General features: G+C 40.8%; 2 protein-coding genes across 7 annotated transcripts in view; one reads left to right on the forward strand and one right to left on the reverse strand.

The window, feature by feature from the left end:
• Positions 1-5,911, forward strand: part of bmpr1bb (bone morphogenetic protein receptor, type IBb) — a 51,016-nt gene extending 45,105 nt beyond the window's left edge. For all 4 annotated transcript variants that reach the window (XM_027282059.1, XM_027282060.1, XM_027282061.1 and 1 more), the window contains 10 exons: positions 573-675; positions 999-1,101; positions 2,541-2,582; positions 2,627-2,681; positions 2,767-2,911; positions 3,492-3,684; positions 3,792-4,089; positions 4,174-4,349; positions 4,467-4,597; positions 5,053-5,911. In XM_027282059.1, the coding sequence (XP_027137860.1) occupies positions 573-675; positions 999-1,101; positions 2,541-2,582; positions 2,627-2,681; positions 2,767-2,911; positions 3,492-3,684; positions 3,792-4,089; positions 4,174-4,349; positions 4,467-4,597; positions 5,053-5,178 (1,372 nt within the window). In that variant the 3' untranslated portion in view covers positions 5,179-5,911. The remainder of the gene's footprint in view (positions 1-572; positions 676-998; positions 1,102-2,540; positions 2,583-2,626; positions 2,682-2,766; positions 2,912-3,491; positions 3,685-3,791; positions 4,090-4,173; positions 4,350-4,466; positions 4,598-5,052) is intronic.
• A 1,230-nt stretch (positions 5,912-7,141) lies between these two features.
• Positions 7,142-20,914, reverse strand: part of unc5cb (unc-5 netrin receptor Cb) — a 107,067-nt gene continuing 93,294 nt past the window's right edge. For all 3 annotated transcript variants that reach the window (XM_010738164.3, XM_019278327.2, XM_019278328.2), the window contains 9 exons: positions 20,442-20,630; positions 18,366-18,728; positions 15,731-15,818; positions 15,407-15,578; positions 11,867-12,100; positions 11,074-11,223; positions 10,183-10,347; positions 9,246-9,424; positions 7,142-8,163 (listed from right to left, as the gene is read on the reverse strand). In XM_010738164.3, the coding sequence (XP_010736466.1) occupies positions 8,004-8,163; positions 9,246-9,424; positions 10,183-10,347; positions 11,074-11,223; positions 11,867-12,100; positions 15,407-15,578; positions 15,731-15,818; positions 18,366-18,728; positions 20,442-20,630 (1,700 nt within the window). In that variant the 3' untranslated portion in view covers positions 7,142-8,003. The remainder of the gene's footprint in view (positions 8,164-9,245; positions 9,425-10,182; positions 10,348-11,073; positions 11,224-11,866; positions 12,101-15,406; positions 15,579-15,730; positions 15,819-18,365; positions 18,729-20,441; positions 20,631-20,914) is intronic.

The raw sequence follows: 20,914 nt of genomic DNA on the forward strand, positions 1-20,914 counted from the left end.
GTGAAAAGACTTGTATAGAGTCCTTTGTGGCTCCAGAGGAAGCTGTGTGAAATCTGATAAATTGCATCAAGTTATGTCACTTGAGTCAGAGTTGGCTCTGGACTGAAGACTACAAAAAAACAAAAACAAAAAAAACTGTTTGTCAAAAGACGTGAGGTTTTCAGATCTCTAGCCCGCTCGTCATCTCAGTTTGCTACGAGCACAACACACCTTGATCTGTACAGTCGAGTGAATCAAGTTGCGTTGAGCTGTGTTTTGGGTGAACTCTGCACCAGGTTTTGTCAAGGAAGTGTGTAATTAATCTCCATCGGTTGTCCATTGTGTGTGCACCAATGTTAGACAGTAGGAGTACTAAATCAGTGGAGTAGCTGTGCCTAATATTTCATATTTAATCTATCTGGCAAAATGTTTGAGTTTAGGTCCTGGAATATTTAGTTTTAGAGGTTGTATTACAATAGGTGGAAGATAAAGACTGTATATTTATGAAATAAAAATGAACCCCAGCACCTATGACAATGAAAACAATGATGAAAAGAAGATATGATAATGTGTGTGCATTTTTTTTTTTGTAGGACTGACGGTTATTGCTTCACCATGGTGGAGGAGGAGGAGGGGGGTCTGGTAGTACTCACTGCAGGTTGTTTGGGTCTTGCAGGCTCCGAGTTCCAGTGCAGAGTAAGTCAGCTGTGCATGCGTGTATGTGTGCGTACTTCTGCCTGGATGAATACTCACACTTGCCTGTGTGTGTGTGTGTCTCCTTCTTCATCAGCCGTTGTTAAGTCTTTACAAGCTTTCCTTGACTCACTGTAGCTCTTTATGAGACCTATTTAAATCACTCCACTATCTTTACACACAGTGGGAAAAAAAACTTTAGTATATTGTAAAATGCTCCCATTAGGAATAAGTGTGGCTGTAAATATTCTTTAGTCTTACGTCTTCATTAGTGTTCTGTAGAAATTCATGTGGATGACGTGCACGTCTGTCTGTGTTTGTGATAGGACACATGGAACGCACGTTCGAGGAGAGCTCTCGAGTGTTGCACAGATCAGGATTATTGCAACAGAGACTTACATCCTACTCTGCCTCCCCTCATGACGTCGGGTAAGACACACACACACACACACACTTGTTCACAAAGGTTTTTCACACAGTGAAACCCTGCCCCACTTTAAAGTGTGAGTGGCTTTTAGAACGGGCTCATTCAGGCCACACCGGTTGGTGATGGGTAGTGACAATTTAAACTGTTACAAACCACAGTGTGGTGCTGGAGTGAAGAGGTGCAGGCTAAGAGAGAGAGAGAGAGGCAGGTGAAACAGAGCCTGCAGCCTTGGCTTGTTCTCTCACCCTCTAATGAAAAGGACAGCCTCTCCCCGGGGCCTGCTTGAGTTTCTTGCCTCGGGACGGATGCGAGATATCTGTCCATCTGTTACTCCGCAACACACCAACACACACACACACACGTTGCACACACATTTTTTTTTTCCTCGCTCTCTGTCTCTGTCACACAAACTTAGGCTCGTACACAGCCTCCCACACTTCATTTTGACCTTCAAGCATACAGTGACAAACTGATTTGTCAAGTCAGTTGGAAAGAAATAAAAGATAATTCCATTTTGTTTCATCGTTTTGCCAATAATTTTTTTATCAGCTTTGATAGCACTTTACTAAACAGAGTCATTTGAGATCACAGCAACAGTCAGTCAGACTGGGGAAAGAAAAAAGCTGTCAGGTGATCACGCCAATGGATATCGAAAATATCGAGGAAAAATATATATATATATTTTGGAGTGAAAGAGAGTGCACACTGAGAGCAAGTACTGTTATGTAGTCAATGTTGAACCAGGAAGTCTAATTTTCCTCCTCCGAAAAGGTTTCTCTAAAGCCAGAACTATCTTTTTTATCCTTTAACTCTATGAACTCGCAGAGAGCTCATAGGACACTTTGCTGTTCATGCGGTTTTTCTTTGTTCACTGTGTGTGTGTGTGTGTGCGGTTCTGCGCACACCATGGAGTATCTGCTGCATTCACGCATCTGTGTTTGTGTGTGTGTGTGTGTGTGTGTGTGTGTGTGTGTGTGTGTGTGTGTGTGTGTGTGTGTGTGTGTGCCTGATTGGCAGGAGCACGGCAGAAAGGCTAGAGCCCCAGAGCTGCTTCAGGCCTCTGGGGTTTCTGTAGCGATGTCAGAGTGACAGCTGATCCGTGGGATTCAGGAAGGGGATGTGATCGATCACACGCTGTGAGAGGAGAGGGGGGTGGTGGTGCAAAGAAGGGTTAGAGGGAGAAAGGGGGGGAAACGGAGCTTGTCCCTGCCAATGAAAATTAGAAAGATGTTGGAGGAGATAACAATGAACAAATGACTGTCACCACCCATTAATCAGCTCTTATTTTACAGACTTTCCATCTCACTTAGGCCATGATTGTTTATTTAATGGTGGTAAATACTACTACTACTTCTGCTACCACGAATAATAATAATAATAATAATAATAATAATAATAATAATAATAATAATAATAATGTATATTTTCCCTTTTTTTTCAGATTATGTTGACAGCAGTATCCAGTACATGGCTCTCTTCATTTCAATCACAGTCTGCAGTATCATCCTCGGTCTCATCCTCGTCTTCCAATCACAGTCTGCAGTATCATCCTCGGTCTCATCCTCGTCTTCTGCTACTTCAGGTAAGGAGACGTCTCGTGCAATAATCAACAAATTCACACATCCTGACATGCAGTTAGCAAACATTGCATCACCTTTCTGTGGCAGATATAAGCGGCAAGAGTCACGGCCACGCTACAGTATCGATCTGGAGCAGGAGGAGACCTATATTCCCCCTGGGGAGTCCCTGAAGGACCTGATAGAACATTCCCGCAGCATCGGGTCTGGCTCTGGATCAGGTCTCCCTCTACTGGTAAGAAATAGTCATTGCACATATTCTTTAACATCTCAAGCTCAGCCCTCATAGATCAATAACAAATTGTCTCATACTTTCACCTTGGGCTGGGTCATCTGGACACTATTATTATGAAGATATGGCATTTCTTTTAAAGTACAAAAATACAGTATATTGCTATTTGCCAAATATATTCAATAATCACATTACTTTTTTCCTGCAATTAACTAAATTACATTAGAAACTACATTTCATTAAAACTATTCACACATTTAAAACTTATTTTTAGTTTTTAATCACTGTTTGTCTCGAATAAGTTTGTAGGGCAGTAGCAAAATATACTATCATCGCATGATTCCCATGAAAGTCATTAAACAGTAATACTAAATTATCACCCGCTCTACAGTTGCACATTGAGAAGAAATGTACACTATAAAATGATATAAAATCTCTTCCATGGTAGCACAACTAATAACAAAAAGCAAATGGAAAGTTTAATTAAGAAGGAACCTAATTAGTGATTGTAATGATGTCACGATTATTTATAGTTCTTGTGTTTTGAAATGAAATGTTACATTTAAAAAACATCTGTTTCCAGGTACAACGCACAATCGCCAAGCAGATTCAGATGGTGAAGCAGATTGGAAAAGGGCGATATGGAGAGGTCTGGATGGGCAAGTGGAGAGGAGAGAGAGTGGCTGTTAAAGTCTTCTTCACCACGGAGGAAGAGAGCTGGTTCAGAGAGACTGAAATATATCAGACCTTCCTAATGAGACATGACAATATACTGGGTAAGGTCAACTGGGGTGTGAAGAAGTGTTGTTTTGTCTAAAACTTGACCCAGTTCATGTTTTATTTTCTATGTGCATTTCATCCATCCTTTCTTTCCTACCCCCAGGATTCATAGCAGCAGATATTAAAGGAACCGGCTCTTGGACTCAGCTCTACCTAATCACAGACTACCATGAGAATGGATCATTATATGACTACCTCAAGTCCAACACCTTAGACGTCAAGGCTCTACTAAAACTGGCCTACTCCTCCATATCAGGCCTCTGCCACCTGCACACTGAGATCTATGGCACACAGGGCAAACCAGCCATCGCACACAGAGACCTAAAGAGCAAAAACATCTTGGTCAAAAAGAATGGAGCCTGCTGTATAGCAGACCTTGGACTTGCTGTCAAGTTCAACAGGTACAGGATACATTTTGGACACTGCAGAGTATCTTGGACATTTCCTGAAATATCTTTATATAATTTCTCTGTTTCTCCTCTCAGTGACACCAATGAAGTAGATATCCCGCCGAACCTACGAGTTGGTACAAAGCGCTACATGCCGCCAGAAGTGTTGGATGAGACACTGAACAGGAGCTACTTCCAGTCATTTATAATGGCCGACATGTATAGTTTTGGCCTCATTGTCTGGGAGATGGCCAGACGCTGCATCTCTGGAGGTAAGGATGAAACTTTGTTTTTTGTTTTGATCATGATATATACACGTCTAGATGTTTTCTTAACGATTTCTTAATGATGTGACTGGATCCCACATGTTTTTGCTGTTTTTCTTGAAGGCATCGTGGAGGAGTACCAGCTGCCCTACCATGACCTTGTGCCTACTGATCCTTCCTATGAGGACATGAGAGAAGTCGTCTGCATTAAGAAACAAAGACCCTCATTTGCTAATCGCTGGAGCAGTGATGAGGTATTCTAATTGATTTTCCGTACCACTTTCTAACAATTTATAGTTTTAAAAGACTTGTTGTAACCAATGGATTTATCAGTGGCTCATAAATTATTTATTAGCTATTAAAAAGAACACCTGGGGTTGCCAGGTTGGGAAAAAAAATCTATATTTTCCTCCACATTTATAATTGCAGAGAAATTAGAAAGTAAGTGAGTCAAGGGTTCACATTATAAAAACATCATGTCTGCAGTTATAATGTAGGTGTTTAATAAATTCTTACTTCTTAATTAAACCAGTTACGCTGGAGGATACACATCTACCATTTTCCCCAATGTGCAAACATCAGAGTTGTTCTTAAAATGAATTCAAACTAGAATAACTAGTATTAATTATTAATAAATCAATTTATCACTTTATCATCTTTATAAAAAGTATTGCTCTATTCTTATGTATATGTGTATGTGTTTCTACAGTGTCTGCGGCAGATGGGAAAACTGATGTCGGAGTGCTGGGCTCACAACCCGGCCTCTCGCCTGACAGCCCTGAGGGTGAAGAAGACCCTGGCAAAGATGTTAGAGTCCCAAGACATCAAACTGTGACAGAGAGTCAAGCGAGACACTCTCATCAGCAGAGACTTGTCACTGCCATTGGCATGGCGCCACTTACACTGGCCGATAGAAGAAAGGGAAAAAAAAGAGACTGTGAATGATAGGACAAAGAAAACTGACAGGGAGGATGAGTGATGGAGATAATGGTCGATGGTGAGCCAGAAAAATGAGAGGCAAAAAGATTTATGTCAGGGGAGAGCTAGCTGCCCTCCCATTGTCTGAGCCACCTCTGCCTCAGAAGAAGTGCTCAGGTTGTGCTTTCTGTGAAAGCTGCGTGGTTGTCGGGTCCAGGCTGTCCAGGTGGGCAGGCGGACAGGGACCCTCTGCTCTGCCCCTTTTAAGCCATATAGCAGTATTCTATGTGCAGTCTTTTGTACTGTTGCAGCTGCATTCATGTTCTTTTTTTTTGACTCAGTCACTGTCGACTCTATCCATAGTGACTGTCATCCATCCAAAGAAATGTCTAATTCATGCTCAGTGACCTCATTGTCAATGACTATTATTATTATTGTTATTATTGTTATTATTATTAGACGAGTAATACTAAATTAATTAAAAAAAACATATGTCCAGCAGAAACAGATAACAGATTTTTCTATATAATATTCCTATGTACATTTTATTTCAATATTAAAAGATGACCTCTGGGTAAAACACTTATGTCATTGATGAATTTGTTAACTTTCCTTCTGCCCTTGTTCGCCCTCACTGTCTTTACTTTCCACTCACAATTCATGTGTACATACTCGAGCTGAAATCCATTGATAATTATTGTCTTGCTGGATGTTAAAATGTGTTTTTGATGATTTATCTGTGTACAGAATATGTCCCGTCCACTCTACCACTATGGCATGTGCCTTATTTAATCTGTACATACATGATTAATGAGAGTGTGTGAGTGGATCTGGATAACATTCCCCAATTAAAACTATGTGTCTTGAAGGTTTGTCTATTTATGTTGGAACATTTCTGCAAGATTCATGTTCTTAATCTCACAATTCAAACATAATAAGATCCTCGTGCTCCATGTTCAATGTTGCATATAAATATAATTTATTATTAGTCTTAAAAATTCTTTCTTACACTTTGTACAATAACTTGACAGATGAAATGCAAGCAGTTGTGAGGAACATCGTGAGTGCCAGAAACAGACAGGCTACATTCTCACTATACACAATAATAATCATGAAGCTTGAAGAACAACTAGGGAATGCAAAGGCTAAGCCCACTGAGAATGTAAGGATTGTTTCAGAAAGATGCAAAGTTTGCATAGACGGCTTTACGAAAAACTAGGACAACTGCTATTAAAAAAATAATAATAAAAATCAAGAACCAACCAGGAACACTTGAACAGTCAGAAGTGCTGCTGCATCAAAGGAATGTTGCATTTACAACTATCACTATTTTTTTTTTTATGCACAGAGTCAGCGTCATCGTAACATTGATGGCTTCTGTCATTAATGTACAAACACAGAAGTTAAACTCTCCGTCCTGCTCCAAAATCACAGCTCATTCAGCTCTGAACACAAGAAATGACACTGTTTGAAATAACATTTGATATTTAGACGACCACCTTCTGTATTAAATTTAACCTCATACACTGTATGTCAATTATTTGGTAAAAAGCAGTTTTATTCAGTTGCATTGGTTCCTATAAAAATATACTTCTTTGATTCCCTTTTCTATCGACTTCTCCTCTCTGTCTGGTCTCTTTAATGTAGATAATATCATCTTGAACGACATACAAATCATCTGCATCAGTCATGAACTTTATTCAGTTTAGGAAGGTCTTAATCACCCTCTATTAAGGGGTCATAGACTGGTGTAATTAGCCAAATCACCTGGTTTAAAAAAAACATGCAAAACAATTTTAACCAATGCAACTTATCAAAAATAGTTTTTTAAGACTTGGAAAAAAACATGGAAAACAAGCGCACATAATTAAAAAAAACAATAATTATACATAACATGAATAAAAAGTATTAATAGTAGTTACGACAACAACACTAAAACTGTAAAATGATTACATCATTGATTTCCTTCTGTACATGTCACTGTGGCTGACAGGATGAGTCATTACTGCGAGTGTCCACCAGGAGGTGCTATGATACAGTCAAACATAATGAAAGAAGAAACAAAAAAATGTGAGGACACTGCAAAGTATTCCATAACAGGCAGCATAACATACAAAAAAAAAGATATGTATAAATAGGCATATTATTAAATACTATGTTATCACAGAATACTCGTCCATGGAGTTGCTATGGAGACTGATTTTGGAGAGTGAGAGACGTTTCTTCTGATCCAAGCTGTGATCCTTTGACCTCTGATAGTGTCTCACTACTATGGCAAGGACATCGTCCACACATCCGCACAGTCCATCCAAATAACCGGACAGCTGTTTCCAAGGAAACTAGAGCCAAAAATATCAAGTCGTTGTACCGGAGAGAGAGAGAAAGAGAGAGATAGAGAAAGAGAGAGAGAGAGAGAGAGAGAGAGAGAGAGAGAGGAACAGCCAGGGAGAAATGACTGGCAGAGATTCTTGTTTACCCTCCAAGTTTTTACACCCTTTGTTGCCAATGTTTAACTGGGTCACGGTTGAGTAGACCTAGCTGTTTCTATCGTCTTCTGAGTGCGCACACACACACTTATCAGTTATCCATGAGCGTGTACATACGTTTGTCATTGTGAAGCCAAATGACTGTCCTGCTTTTTAGGGCGTCCCCTTTTTTTATTTTATTTTATTTTATTTCATTTTATTTGATCTTTTACATCTTCTTCCTCCCTGGAATGTCGCACTCCCTGGTGGTTAGATGTCAGTGATCAGTCATTGCAGGAACAAGGCTGTCATGGCGTCCCATCTCCTCCAGTACCTGGGCCAGACGACTGAGGTTGCCATCAGGAAAATGCTGGGCCTCCCACAAGTCCAGGATCACTCCCGTAGGACTGGATTTGGTGGCAAAGTAGTTTAAATACCTGAATGAATGATTGTGACAAAACAGAGAGGGATGGGTTAGGAAAGGGTAAATGAGTTAAGACTTGGCTGGTGTGCTGAAATGACATTTTTTGTGTAGGTTATGCAAACATTTTAGTTAGACTTTAAAATGTTAACAAAAACATGTAACATAGACATGACATGACTTTCACCTGACTTTCATGATTCTTGCAGCAAGAAGGTGCTAATTTAATAATATGCAAATGAGCTACTGATTACACACCAGAGTCACTTTCAAGTAAGTAAAAAAAAAGGTTAACTTTCAGAGCAACTGTGCTTGAGCGGATATTTTTAAAATCCCATTTTTCCTCACATTTCTTTTTTAATCCAATTGTCACAATATTCAAAATAAACACACATTTATTCCTCTGGGTTTTTATTGAAATTCAAACTAATGAGTCCCATGTATATAACTACTGTTCTGTATGAATCATCTCTGTGGGCTGTGAAAAAAAAGAGGCTGGTTCAAGTCTTTCTGCACCCTCCTTCCTTCACACTCTCTGTCTGTGGTCTCGTCAATCTGCAGCTGCTGCCTGTGATAAGACCGCCCCGCTGAGCTGGGACCTTATAAATGGACACACACTGCACCTCCATCACACACACACACACACGACGATCAAAGACACATGGGTGATCTTTTGAAAAGAGCAGCGTCATTCCATCTTTGTCTCTCTCTCTCTGTCTGTCTCAGTTCAGTCCAGCTCAATTCATCTCAATTCAACACATGCTTATCGAAATGAGTCACATTCCCACAGAAACAACAAAACGGAATTCAAATAAAACAGAGTTGCTATCTACAGTTTTAGTCACCGTGTGATCTTGTTGCTCGCTTTTCAAGGAAGGCAGCTAAAATTGCGCATCGACAACTTTTTGAAGAATTGCGTACTTTTGTTAATTTCTAAAACAAGCGACTCTTGTTTGTTAATTTTATCTCTCCTTTAAAAAAAATGAGCAAAACATGACCGCCTGTTCCTGTGGCCAGACTGTAACCACCAAGGGCCTAAATCTGAGTCATTGTCTCACTCCTTTTCTTCCTCTCAGACAGCCCTGTTCCTCCACCCACCTGTCAAGGTTAAGTTTGTGTGCCAACATCCTCCAGTCATTTCCCCTGGTCTGCGGCGCGTCCAGACTGCCGCACAACTTCTGTCGGATGGAGACGGGGATGCGAAAGGCATTTGGCCCCACCAGTGTGGTGATGTTACTGGCGGGGTCCAACAGAGACGTATCAATACTCTGGGAGTCCTGCAGAAAGAAAGAGAGAAAGAGAGGTTGACGGAGAGACACAGATGGCAACAGGCTGCATAATTTAACACCATCTCACAAACCAAACATAATGTCGCTCAAATGGATTTGTAGCGACAAGATTTCTGTTTCTGGGTTGTTCAAAAAGAACAAATTATTAATCTGTTTTGATGCAAGCTGAGTGATTTTCAAATAAATTGTATCTGAAGGATTAAGTGCTGGGGGGGGGGGGTCTGTCCACAAAAACCAGAGCAAGACCCAGAGACAAATGAGCCAAAGCCAGGCGGGGACACAGCTCTGCACTGCATGTAGTGTAATTCATCTCATTACTGAGCACAAAGCCCATGTGCTCCTCCATCCCTCAAGCTCTATTCTCCTGGCCAGATGGCCTTTGTGAAGCAAGTACAGCACGAATACAGGGTGATTATTCCCTCTCTGCTCCACTCTGCTCTGCACTGGCCTGTCACAGGCAGGGCTACATGAAGGCTGCAGGGTCGAGGCTCCCTGTCTTCCACCCTGTCAGTGTTTGTGAACATTGTAAAAAAAAAAAAAAAAAAGAGGGAAGAGGACACAGGAGAAAGGGTGAATTCATTCAAGCTTTTCCCGCAACAGAGAGAAAAGGAGCGCAAGGTGGTGGTAGAGAAAATGCATTATCTCGGAGTGTAAAAAGTCAGTTGACACGAGATCTTTAAAGATCTAGATCTGCTGTAAACCAAATGGAAGAGTTTAGACTACATTTAGGAAAGTATCAACCCTACCTCTGACAGTGTAGTGTCCAGCTGAAAGATTTGTCCTTCTCCCTCCACTTGGCGCACACATATCTTACAGGCCAGGTCCACAGTGCTGGCAGAAAACCGCTCCAGGGTGAAGCAGCAGTGGAGATTTCTCTGTGAACCGCACCACACTTGCTGAAAAGAAAGCTCCTGCAGAGAGATAAAAAAAAAAGAAGCCAAAAATGTATTCAGCTGTTGGATAGCAATGTTTAAAGCAACAATGGGTAACTTTCCTACCATAAAATAACAGACTTCAAGAATCATTTTGATGCTACATCGACACTCGTGAGTAGTAGGTAAAACTTCATATCAACACCAACTTATTCACTTATTTTGGTGAAACTGGATCATATTTTATGGGGACTATATGTTCTGTTTTTTCCCTCTGACGCCTCCGGCTGCCCCAGCTAACTCTGTGATTTCTCGTTGGACAGTAAACTGCTGCGAACCACAGCTGCTAGGTAATGTTATCTCACTTTGTTAGCCGGGCTGCTCAACCTTGAGCTCAGGGCACTAGGGTAGTGTTATGTTTGGGTCTCCAGGAAGAGGAGGTTTTCGGGCCCCGAAAGTGGGTGAATTTTGACAGGGAGTAGGGCCGGTGTTTAATTGGGCTCAGGAGCCTCTACGGACATAATGACAGAAGCGAAAAGGCCAAAAGAGGACATTGAAGGTAAGAAAAGGAAAAGAGTGACCAAGGGTAAATCTGGGACTTCTTGTTGTAGGACTAAGTAATATTAATTGGCTGCTATATGTCTATATATGTTCACCTGCTTGATTCAACTTGCTAGTGTCATGTCCATATATACGACAGTGGCACCAACTCTATGAAATGGTGCTTTAAGTTCTCTCTATGAAAGGTTTGCTTGCCCAGTTTACCTGATACTTGGCTAGAAGTTTGCTCTTCCACAATGTGTGGGGGACATCATGAATGGAAAGTCTCAAGTTGTGAGTGCTGTCTTTAAAGTTGAGCGTCTTTGGTTCGTCCAACAACTTTCCACCCATTTGCTTCTCCATTTGTAGGACTTCCTGAATACACAAAGACACACACGTTTAGTACATACATAAAACCATGCATACTGTCCTCAAAACAAATTTGTCTGCTTCTGTGCTGCTGTAAACTGTTGTCATATCCTTTGGCGGTTTCTTGCAAATGCTCTAATATACATTTACAAATGAAATGCTTTTTATAGTATATTCATCATATTCCCTCTGGGCTTTATGAACCTGAATCTAGACCTGCCATCTGAAGCCAACTTCAATGTCCTTGCAGCAGGATCGCTATCACTTCTCATTACCCATTCGCAAACTTAATAACCGTGTTTAATATCCCTGCTCAGTATAATAATCCTTCCTTATCTCTCCTCCACGTAGGTAAATGGAGGTATTAAACAGAGGGAGACAACAGCAGAGTCAGGGGATAAACGTGGCTTATTTTTTGTTGGGGCAGCGGCTACATCTTTTTAGGAGCAGCAAACGCTATTGTGACACACCAACACAAAGATTTCTCAGTCTGCCTCCCACATCTCATCTGCTGGCTATGCCTACACACAGACATTAACAATTCAGTCACAATGACACGCTCACAAACATCATTATTGCTTAGAAACACGTTTAACTTCTTCTACACAAAAAGACATGGATACACACATGCAAACTGCTGTATATTTACCTTGAGTGAGTCCTGTGTGTCGTCCAGGCAGTAGACTCTGATGTGATACTCCATGGCAGGGCATGTGACAGGGCCAAAAATGGCTAGTTTGAGGCGCTTCGTGGTTGCAGCGCTGAGAGATTGGCCCACGAGACAGTAGGTACCCAGTGTCTCTGTCAGGATGTGGCAGGCCTCGTCATCCATTTGGATATAGCACGGTGTGGTGAAATTTTCTTCTCCTACCACCACCACATCCTACGGCGTGGAAGGGAAGAAAGTAACAGTGACACAAGTGTGGGGGATAATAAAAATAAAACCAATAAATAAATCGGAAATAGTCATAACATGCGGTGGCGTTTGCAGTTGGAGAAATACCATTATCATGAGCACAAAAGAAGACTTTAGATATGCTATTAATCGCATATCTAAAGTTGCTCTGGCTCTGTCGCAGTGAACTTTCCTTATACATGTTCATTTGTTGGCAAAGTGGCTATTAATAGTAGAAAAAATCTGTTGCGCTCTGTGTCTCCAAGACACATTGTCAAACTCATGTTCTTCTAATTTAATTTAATGTCTTTTCATTCCTTGAAATGAGTCTATTCAATCTAAAGCACTACAAAATACATTTTCTATGTATTCAGAACTCAATGGAGATAATCAGGCACAGCAAGTTGAGCTCAGTTTGTAGTTTCACTTTGTTGGAGAGTCATTTAAACAATCTCGTTCTACATTTTCGTATACCAGTGTGCCTTCCCATTACATCCAAAGCAGAAAAAAACAGACACAGTTGGTTCCCTAATTTACATGTTTTGAAACTGAGATGAATATTAGTTTATTCAGTGTTTGTTATGATGACAACACTTTTCTTTGTTTGTGTCACATTTGTAATGATTAACTTGTTCCAGGGAATGTCTAGGTTCCTGCTAAATTATGTATTCTTTTCATTATCACTTTTAAATTGATGCCAAATTGAACTTAAATGTCATTTTAAAGGCAAAAGTACAATCAAAGATCATGGCTGTTTCACACAAGACCTTTAGATATTACACTTAGTGTGTATTAGTAATGTCTGACACCCTGCCATTATGCATGTGAGGTAATGGAAGAGTGAGTATCCAGACCATTTGCAGCTGACCCCTGTAATAGCACTAATGCCAAGACATATTTCTCTTTCATTAAGACTGTCTGGTCTGAGGACACTTATGTGGCCTTCTCTCTCTCTCTCTCTGTCTCTCTGTGTCTCTCTCTCTAATCCAAACACTCCTGTGAGCAGCACATTGGCATTAATTCAGCCTATTATGAGAGACAGAAGAGGAATTACAGTATTTTATTGTGAGCTAGGCCGTTTAACAGCAGTATTACGGCTGATCATTAGACTCTTTAACTGCTCCTGGGGGATGGCACTGGGGCTCCTTATTGGGGGATAATTAGAGCGCACAGTGGAAAAGTAGGCTTTTTCATCATACATGTGTGCAGGCACAAACAATCAAACATGCAAGCACACACACACACACGTTCACACAGCATAATTTAGTCACAATTTTTTGACATCATCAGCAGAGAGCTCTTATTTTTGAAGCGTGGGAGGATAAATCTTTGTAGGAGAGTTACTGAAGCAGAAAGACCCACATGTTCCTCATTATATGACCTGCTGTCTTCATCATCATCATAACACCATGTTTCCTCAGTGACACAGTGTGTGTATGTGTGTATACGCTTTGACGGGGGAGGGGTGCGACTGGGATGTGAATACAGTATATATATATATATATTATATATATATATTTATATATGTGTGTGTGTATCCAAGAATTACTTCTTCAGTAGGAGCTCATCTCTCCCGTTTCTATTGCAGTGATGAATACACATTTTGACAGAGCAGAGTCATATAAAGCAATATTTCACACCGGCGGCGTGGAGGATGGCCTCAGTGGGAAGTGAAGCTCATATAAAGGAAGCTGCTGTCACCTTGTATATTAACATCTGCATTTCTGACAGGTCAGAGATGTAATCAATAGCAAATATGGAGATTTAATCCCCCTGTATATTTGCAACGACTAGACACACAGTCAGCTGAAATAAAGCTATTTGTTCCTCTCAATATACAGTGTTACCAGATTCTAAAACCACTCCAGATCTCTACGCATGCTAAACACAGTCTGCTTAAATCATCCATCACTAGTAATGCACATTTATTACATATTATACACTATATACATGCATATATATGGATATACACACATAGATATATATATGAATATGTGCTCCCATCCCCCACCCACTTGGTTCCCCCCAACATCTGACTGAAGATTTCTCCCTTGATCAATAGTTATTCTCAGTTTACACTGAGCTTTATTGGCTCCCACTAAGTAATTCATCACTGTCACAAAGGCATGTGGGGCCAGGCTGGCAGTTTCTTTCTGCTCCATAGGTCATATCATCACATCAGTGGTAGAGATTGTGCAAAGACTTCCTGAAAAAGCTGTTATTGAAGCCACTATTCAATGATGAGCTGACAGAGGGACAGAAAATGGATATAGGCCATCTCTAAGTATGTTGGAGAAGTCTTACCAATACTGTATGCCTGCATAGACTCTAACTAGTGCTGCATTTTCTCAAATATAGAGAAAACTAATTGTTAAGGAGGATTTTAATTCTTCTCGTCACGCTAGCCCTTGCTGCCACACAAATGGTTTGTTTTTATATTTTGAGCACCTTCCCCTTTAAAAAGGTCTCAGTGCACTTCTGCCTGTAAGACTTCATTAAAAACACATTGAAGGAAAGCGTACCCAGAAATGCCCTCTTGACAAGATAAGAAAAAGACACTAATAACCGCCAGAAACAAGGTCTGTCGTCATATTATTATCAGAGGGGCACTTTTGATAGAGATTTTAGGGGAGAAACATGACAACTGGACCATTTATAAGAAATTTAAAGCAGTTGTGATGAAGGTATAAGTATAAGCTCTTTACAAATGATCTCTTTGTGGTAATTAGACTGTTTCTGTGTGTGTGTGTGTCAGACAGAGAGAAAGTGAGGCAGAATTCACACTGCTGCCCTCAGCATCCCAACTTATCATCATCAGCAGTGTTAATGACGGAGCTTGCAGGTACAGGGCTTCCAAAATCACAAACGCAGCACAGGCACGCACGCACACATACACACACACACACACACACACAAACAAAAATAGGCATTTATAAAGGTACAAGAAAACAGTCTGGGGAAAAAACAGTCCCAGCCTGTTCCCTGCTATCAGAGGTTTACTATTTCAGCACTTGGTTGCAACAGGGCTTCGCTTTGAGTGCTGAGCTGCACAAACAAAGCAAGAAGAAGTTGATCTCCTTCATCTCCTCCATGCTATCTATCATCCCATGCCTTTTCATCATTTTGTTTTTCACACCTTTCCCCCCTTCAGTCTTGAGCTGAGAATAATTTTCAACCAACCAAATGCAGGATGGATAATTTGCTGCTATGTCAATCTTATTTCAAAGACACTTTTTCCGAACTTGACCACGGTGACAAACATTATAGTCATTCATCGTGCCTCCCACGTCTCACCTCCCACTGGTTCTGCTGTGAATGGTTCTTGAGCTGGATCAGCCAATCCTGTTGGCCGTCACAAACGGCACAGTGGTGCATGGTGATGATGACGGGTCGAGTCAACAAGGCCCCGGGGGGCCCGCAGCTCACCACAGGGCCCAGCACTGTTTGGCCATCTTCCACCAAAGGCCTAGAGGTGCACAGAGAAAAGCACACATACACAAACACACACATGCTGTTTAGTGGAAATGTGACAGCAGTCTCGGTGTATGCGTGACATGGCGGAGTTGACAGGGGTAAACACAGCTTTGGGGCATTGATGTGGCAGGCGGCACCGCGTACCTCATGTTGTCCTTCCTCTGAACCGTCACATACATCTCATACACTCTGCCCTGAGGAATGGCCCCTGCTGGAATAAGCAGACTCACCCCTGGGGAGCACACAAACAGACAGACACAAAAACAAACAGGCACATGTAAGAGTTGTCAGGTAGACTGGAGGAACTACTTGTGCTGTCAATGCCTGTCACGATTGAGTTGGAGATGTTTCTATTGTTAAGTGTAAAGTCAGAGAGAAAGACATTAAAAATTCTGAATCACATATTTAGATTTACATCATGAATCTCAGCTGCAAACCCACTTTGGTAAACACTTGAAATTAAGGTCCTGGAGGCTCTACCTTTTACATATAAAAGTAAAACACTAACCATCTTACTACTAATGGATTTATCTTAATGCATTAGTGTCATTACTGTACCAGTAAAGAGGAGTTAAAGCCCCACTGAAACATGATCATTATTTTTCTTAGACAAGTATAGTAATAATCGCAACTCCTTTCAGCCCCATATATAAAAGATATGGCACTTTACTGCTTTCTCCTATGGCATCAGGAAATGATGTGACATTTCATTTCTAAAATCAATGATCTCTCTACTCTTCATAACATTCTCATATTGCTGCAGCCAGTATGATTTACATTTTTCCGTCTCAGATTGATTTGATATGATGTCCTGTCCGATGTGTTTTTTAGGAGCCTACCCCCCACATTTCCTCATGCACACACATTCATAAACACACATGCTTTTTTTCTCTCTCTGGAGGGGGTTCCTCAGATAGCTCATTGATTTCCCATGTCCTTGTACTGAACTTCTCAAAAGGTGACAGACAGCTTCTCTCACTAGGTAGCAAGGCAATCACAACTCTGCCATGGGGATGTCTCGCACACTGCCACTCTCCCTCACAGCAAAGCTTCAAAGAGATGGGAAATGCATTTTGAGATGCAAAATACCAAACAGTCACACTGACAGTGCCACAAAATATTTCATTACCCAGACACACGAACAGATCAAATATCAAATGTGCTCTTTCCTCTCTCTCTCTGCCTATGTAACATGATGAGGTGGCTGAGCGCAACCAGCAGCTGAGAACATTTTTACAGGAATCAAAACGAAAAAAGAAAACTTAAGAAACTTGAGAAGTTGGTGTATCCTTTAATGTCTCTGCTAGTTTGTCTAAGCCTGTCGACATGCATCTGTGGCATGTTATAAACAGCCCACATGTGTTTGAAGTGAGGACAGCCCGGCTAATGTAAGCTGCCTGAAACAGTACACCTCTACGTCAGTACTTCTAGTGTACCTTAGGTATCCATCAACCCTTGTCAAATGGTTCAGTCAATACACTGATAGGTTACATATGGTTTAGCATAATATTTCAAAGTCACGTCTGTGTGTGTAAAGATTATCCTGGTAAAGATGGTATGCTCAGATTTTTTACAATTTACACTGTATTTATACATGTATTTAATTCCATGTAAATATATGTAGGCCTACAATGATTTACAACAGATTTAAAGTTAGAGACAAACATACCAATACTCATTATTGTTTGAGATTTGACATCTAAAGGCACTTTTTACTGCAAAGCTCTTTATTTTACATTTAATATTCCAGTATCGCCATTATTTACTGACTGATTGAGCGAGCCTATAAAGTGACTCTCTTTATTGCATCACAGATTGGCTGTTCCTTGTCTTAATCTTAGCAGCGTGACACTTTTATCAAAGATCTGAGACTAAAGACAATACAAATCCCTTTATGCATGTCCTGTGTTGAGGTGGCTTTTCATTTTAAAAGGTCTCATTAAATGGTATAATTAATCCTATGTAATGTAATGAGATGTGTTTTCCAGCGAGGGGCCTATCTCGAAGTGATAATTAGACATTTTGGGGAATTACAATTATTTGCTTTGTTGCAGAGAGTTGATAAGAAGATCAATATCGCTTTCATGTCTATAGCCAGCAGCCGGCTAACTTAGCTTAGCAGAAAGACTGAAGTAGGAAGGAACAGCTAGCTCGGCTCCGTCAACATTTAATATCTTGTTTGTTTAAAAATTAAGCGGTTTTATAGGGAGTTATGTGACTGGCACAGCGACTTCCTGGACTCTTGTCGTCACTGTGAGGTTGCCAGGCAATTATCAGAGCTACCAGGAAACTACAGCACTCAAAGAAGAAATATATTTTATAGTTTCAAGTGCTCATTTCATGGGATTTTTCTAGGGTAAAATTCTGGGCTGAAAACATCATCATCGGTCTATTATGGATGAATAAGTGGTCCCTTCAGAGGACATGGGAGGAACTGATGGATGATTTCGTCTAGAGTGTCTAGAGTTCAGAGTTTCTCATTTCAGTACACACACGCACACACACACACACGCACAAAAACACACATCACACACATCAGTCACATGTTCTACATGCTCATAAACAACCTGAAAGAAGAGCCACTGAGTAAATGTAAATAATGTAGTCACAATATTTGAAGATGAAATTTGACAGAATTAGATCTCTCTCTTATAAATCTGATTTTATTTACTATTTTGTTATACAATGTTCATCTCTGCATTTTTAAACAGATCTTGCCTCATTTGAAAAAATCTAAACGAATCACAGATCAAAACTCTGTCTCGTTTGGGTACAGTACCTGAGTTGGGCACAATGAGATGTCCCCCCTGGGAACTAAAGGAGCCCAGTGCAGTACAGGATGGATCCCTGGTGCGGAGCAACGTCTGGGTCTGTGTGCGACGGCCCATCGTGCTGTCGCTGTTGTCCAGGAGGCAGTGCGGTAGCTTAGGTGACAGTTTAGAGGAAAATTCCCCTCCTAGGTCATCCTGTGGAGTCACTAAGCCTGAGGAGTTGTACACCTTAATCTTCAGGTTGGGGAGTGGGTCCAGCAGAGGGGAATTAGTCATGGGGATTTTGTCAGCCACATCATGGAGGGCATAGACGGGGCCGCGATACATGGCAGCGGCTGAGGTCAGGTCAGGGGGTGCTGTTAGGAGATCAGCTGGTAAAGAAAAGAAAGTGATATCAGAACAGCAGAGTAGAGTATTGTGGTCACCACACACTCTTTCCAACTGTGAATGTGGAGAACTGGTAACTTGAAACCGAAACAACCACAAGGAAATGAAGTGTTGGCAGCAATCAGCAAGACTGCTGCCTGGCTTTACGCATTTGTTTTTCACTCATTAGGGAAGTCCACTTCACCACCAAGAAACATTACTCAGTCAGAGAAGTTAAAGGCGCAGCTGTGATTCATGAGTAACAGATGGCATCACTAACACTCAGTTTACCCGGTAGGTACGAGGATGAATGTTCAATAGCTGGGCTGAGTGGGTGGAGCGCTCTGTCCTCCAGCTCCTCCACTGCTTCCAAACATAAAGTTTATAAATGATACAAAAGTCGAAAGTCACAGAAGTTGACGGCTGGAAAGAAATATTTATTTAGTAGTGGTACAGTAGTTGTAGTTAACAGTCAAATGTCTGACTTTCAATGTTATGATTTAACTAAACTAGTTTATTATATTCTTATACAATATGATTTCATTTGTGCAACAATGTTTTGTATTTGTAATTCTGCAGTGCTTGTTGCTTGTACATGTGTTTTCCATTGGTTTGGTACTGGATTAGCACATATCTTTGATGTGATTGAGTATGACAAGGTCGCCGACAGAAAGAGCACATTTAGCTCTAAATACAAGCTGGGCATTTGCCACCCATGCAATTATTTTTGGCATTTATCCATCTGAACTGAACTGTTTCTGTCACTGTTATTTTCTCTTTCTCCTCAGTTTTTCCTTTTTCCTGTTCCCCAAAACCTCCGACTGACTATTTACAGCACAATTATTCTGATCTCTCTGTTTCCCTGCTGTCTTTTTGTCCAGCTCACTGGCACCTGTCCTCATCCCTGCGGTCTTACTTTTAAGTCCTGCGTCACCAGCCCAAATCTAATTACAATTTAATATGCGACATACAGACTGGCCTTATTATGCCTTGATGAGGGGGCATAGTTTGGCCTCCCATCACAACGATGAGCATTTTAATAGTTTCATCACCTTCCCCGCACAAACATGCTGTCTGTATTTCTCTCACACGCTCCCTGCTCATCCACAGTCAAAATGGCACATTTACATTCACATAATCAACACACGAGTACAGCTGAGTCAAACGGATCTCAGGTTAATGCTATGGGTTGCTAAAGCATGCAGCACGTGTGCCATTAGGGCAGGAAATTGAACGGCAATACTTTTTTTTTGTTACCAAGTGAAAGGTGTCTTGGGAACCAAGTAGAGAGAACTGTGCCAAAAGATTTGGTGTCTTATTTAGTTTTTAATTCTTCAGTCAGATATAATTTAAATCTCAAGTTATTTTTAGAATTTGATTTGGGTAAAGTTCTTGTGTTTTTTTGTTTGTTTTTTACCTATATTTAATCAGAGTAATCTTGCTTTTGTTAAATGAACAAAAGGAATTAATCAGAGTAATCTTGCTTTTGTTAAATGAACAAAAGGAAAAATTTGATCATGTTTCTTTAAGTAAAAAAAAGTTACATTTTGGTATTTATATAGAAAATCAACTACTGTATCATCTCAAAATTCAAATGACACTAACACACTAAGGTGTGAACATAACATCACTCACATGTGATGTAAAGGACAGGGAATCTTGTATGTACTTGAAACACAGACACACACAAAAACACACACATGTATCCTTAGCCTCACCTTTACGTGCAGTTTTGATGCTGACTGGCTGGAAGCCACCATTGAGGGCAGAGGTATCAATGATGTCGGAGTCAAAGTCGCGGTGGTTCTTCCTGTAGATGAACACCACGACGACAGAGATAACCACGCACATGATCACCGCTATGACAATACCCACATACAGAGCTACGTCATCTGTACTGGGCGCCACTGGAGGAGAGCAAGGGAGGGGGTGATGGGGAAGAGAGAGACAAAAGACAGAGAGAAAAACAGTCTTTTAAGATCTCATAAGTTTATATCAATAGCGTTAAGCTTTTGTTCTCAATATGCAGGAGTTGCGATGAAGCCATTATCAGCGGACTAATATCCTGGTTTAAGATTGAGCCGGATATTAATAACCATCTACTGGGAAATAAATGTGTACAATATATCTCTGGTCTTTTTTTTTTACTGTGGTTAATGCTGAACCACTGTGGCAAATAGTACGGATGTTG

This window comes from Larimichthys crocea, chromosome IX, assembly GCF_000972845.2.
Source record: "Larimichthys crocea isolate SSNF chromosome IX, L_crocea_2.0, whole genome shotgun sequence".
Taxonomy (NCBI): Eukaryota; Metazoa; Chordata; class Actinopteri; family Sciaenidae; genus Larimichthys; species Larimichthys crocea.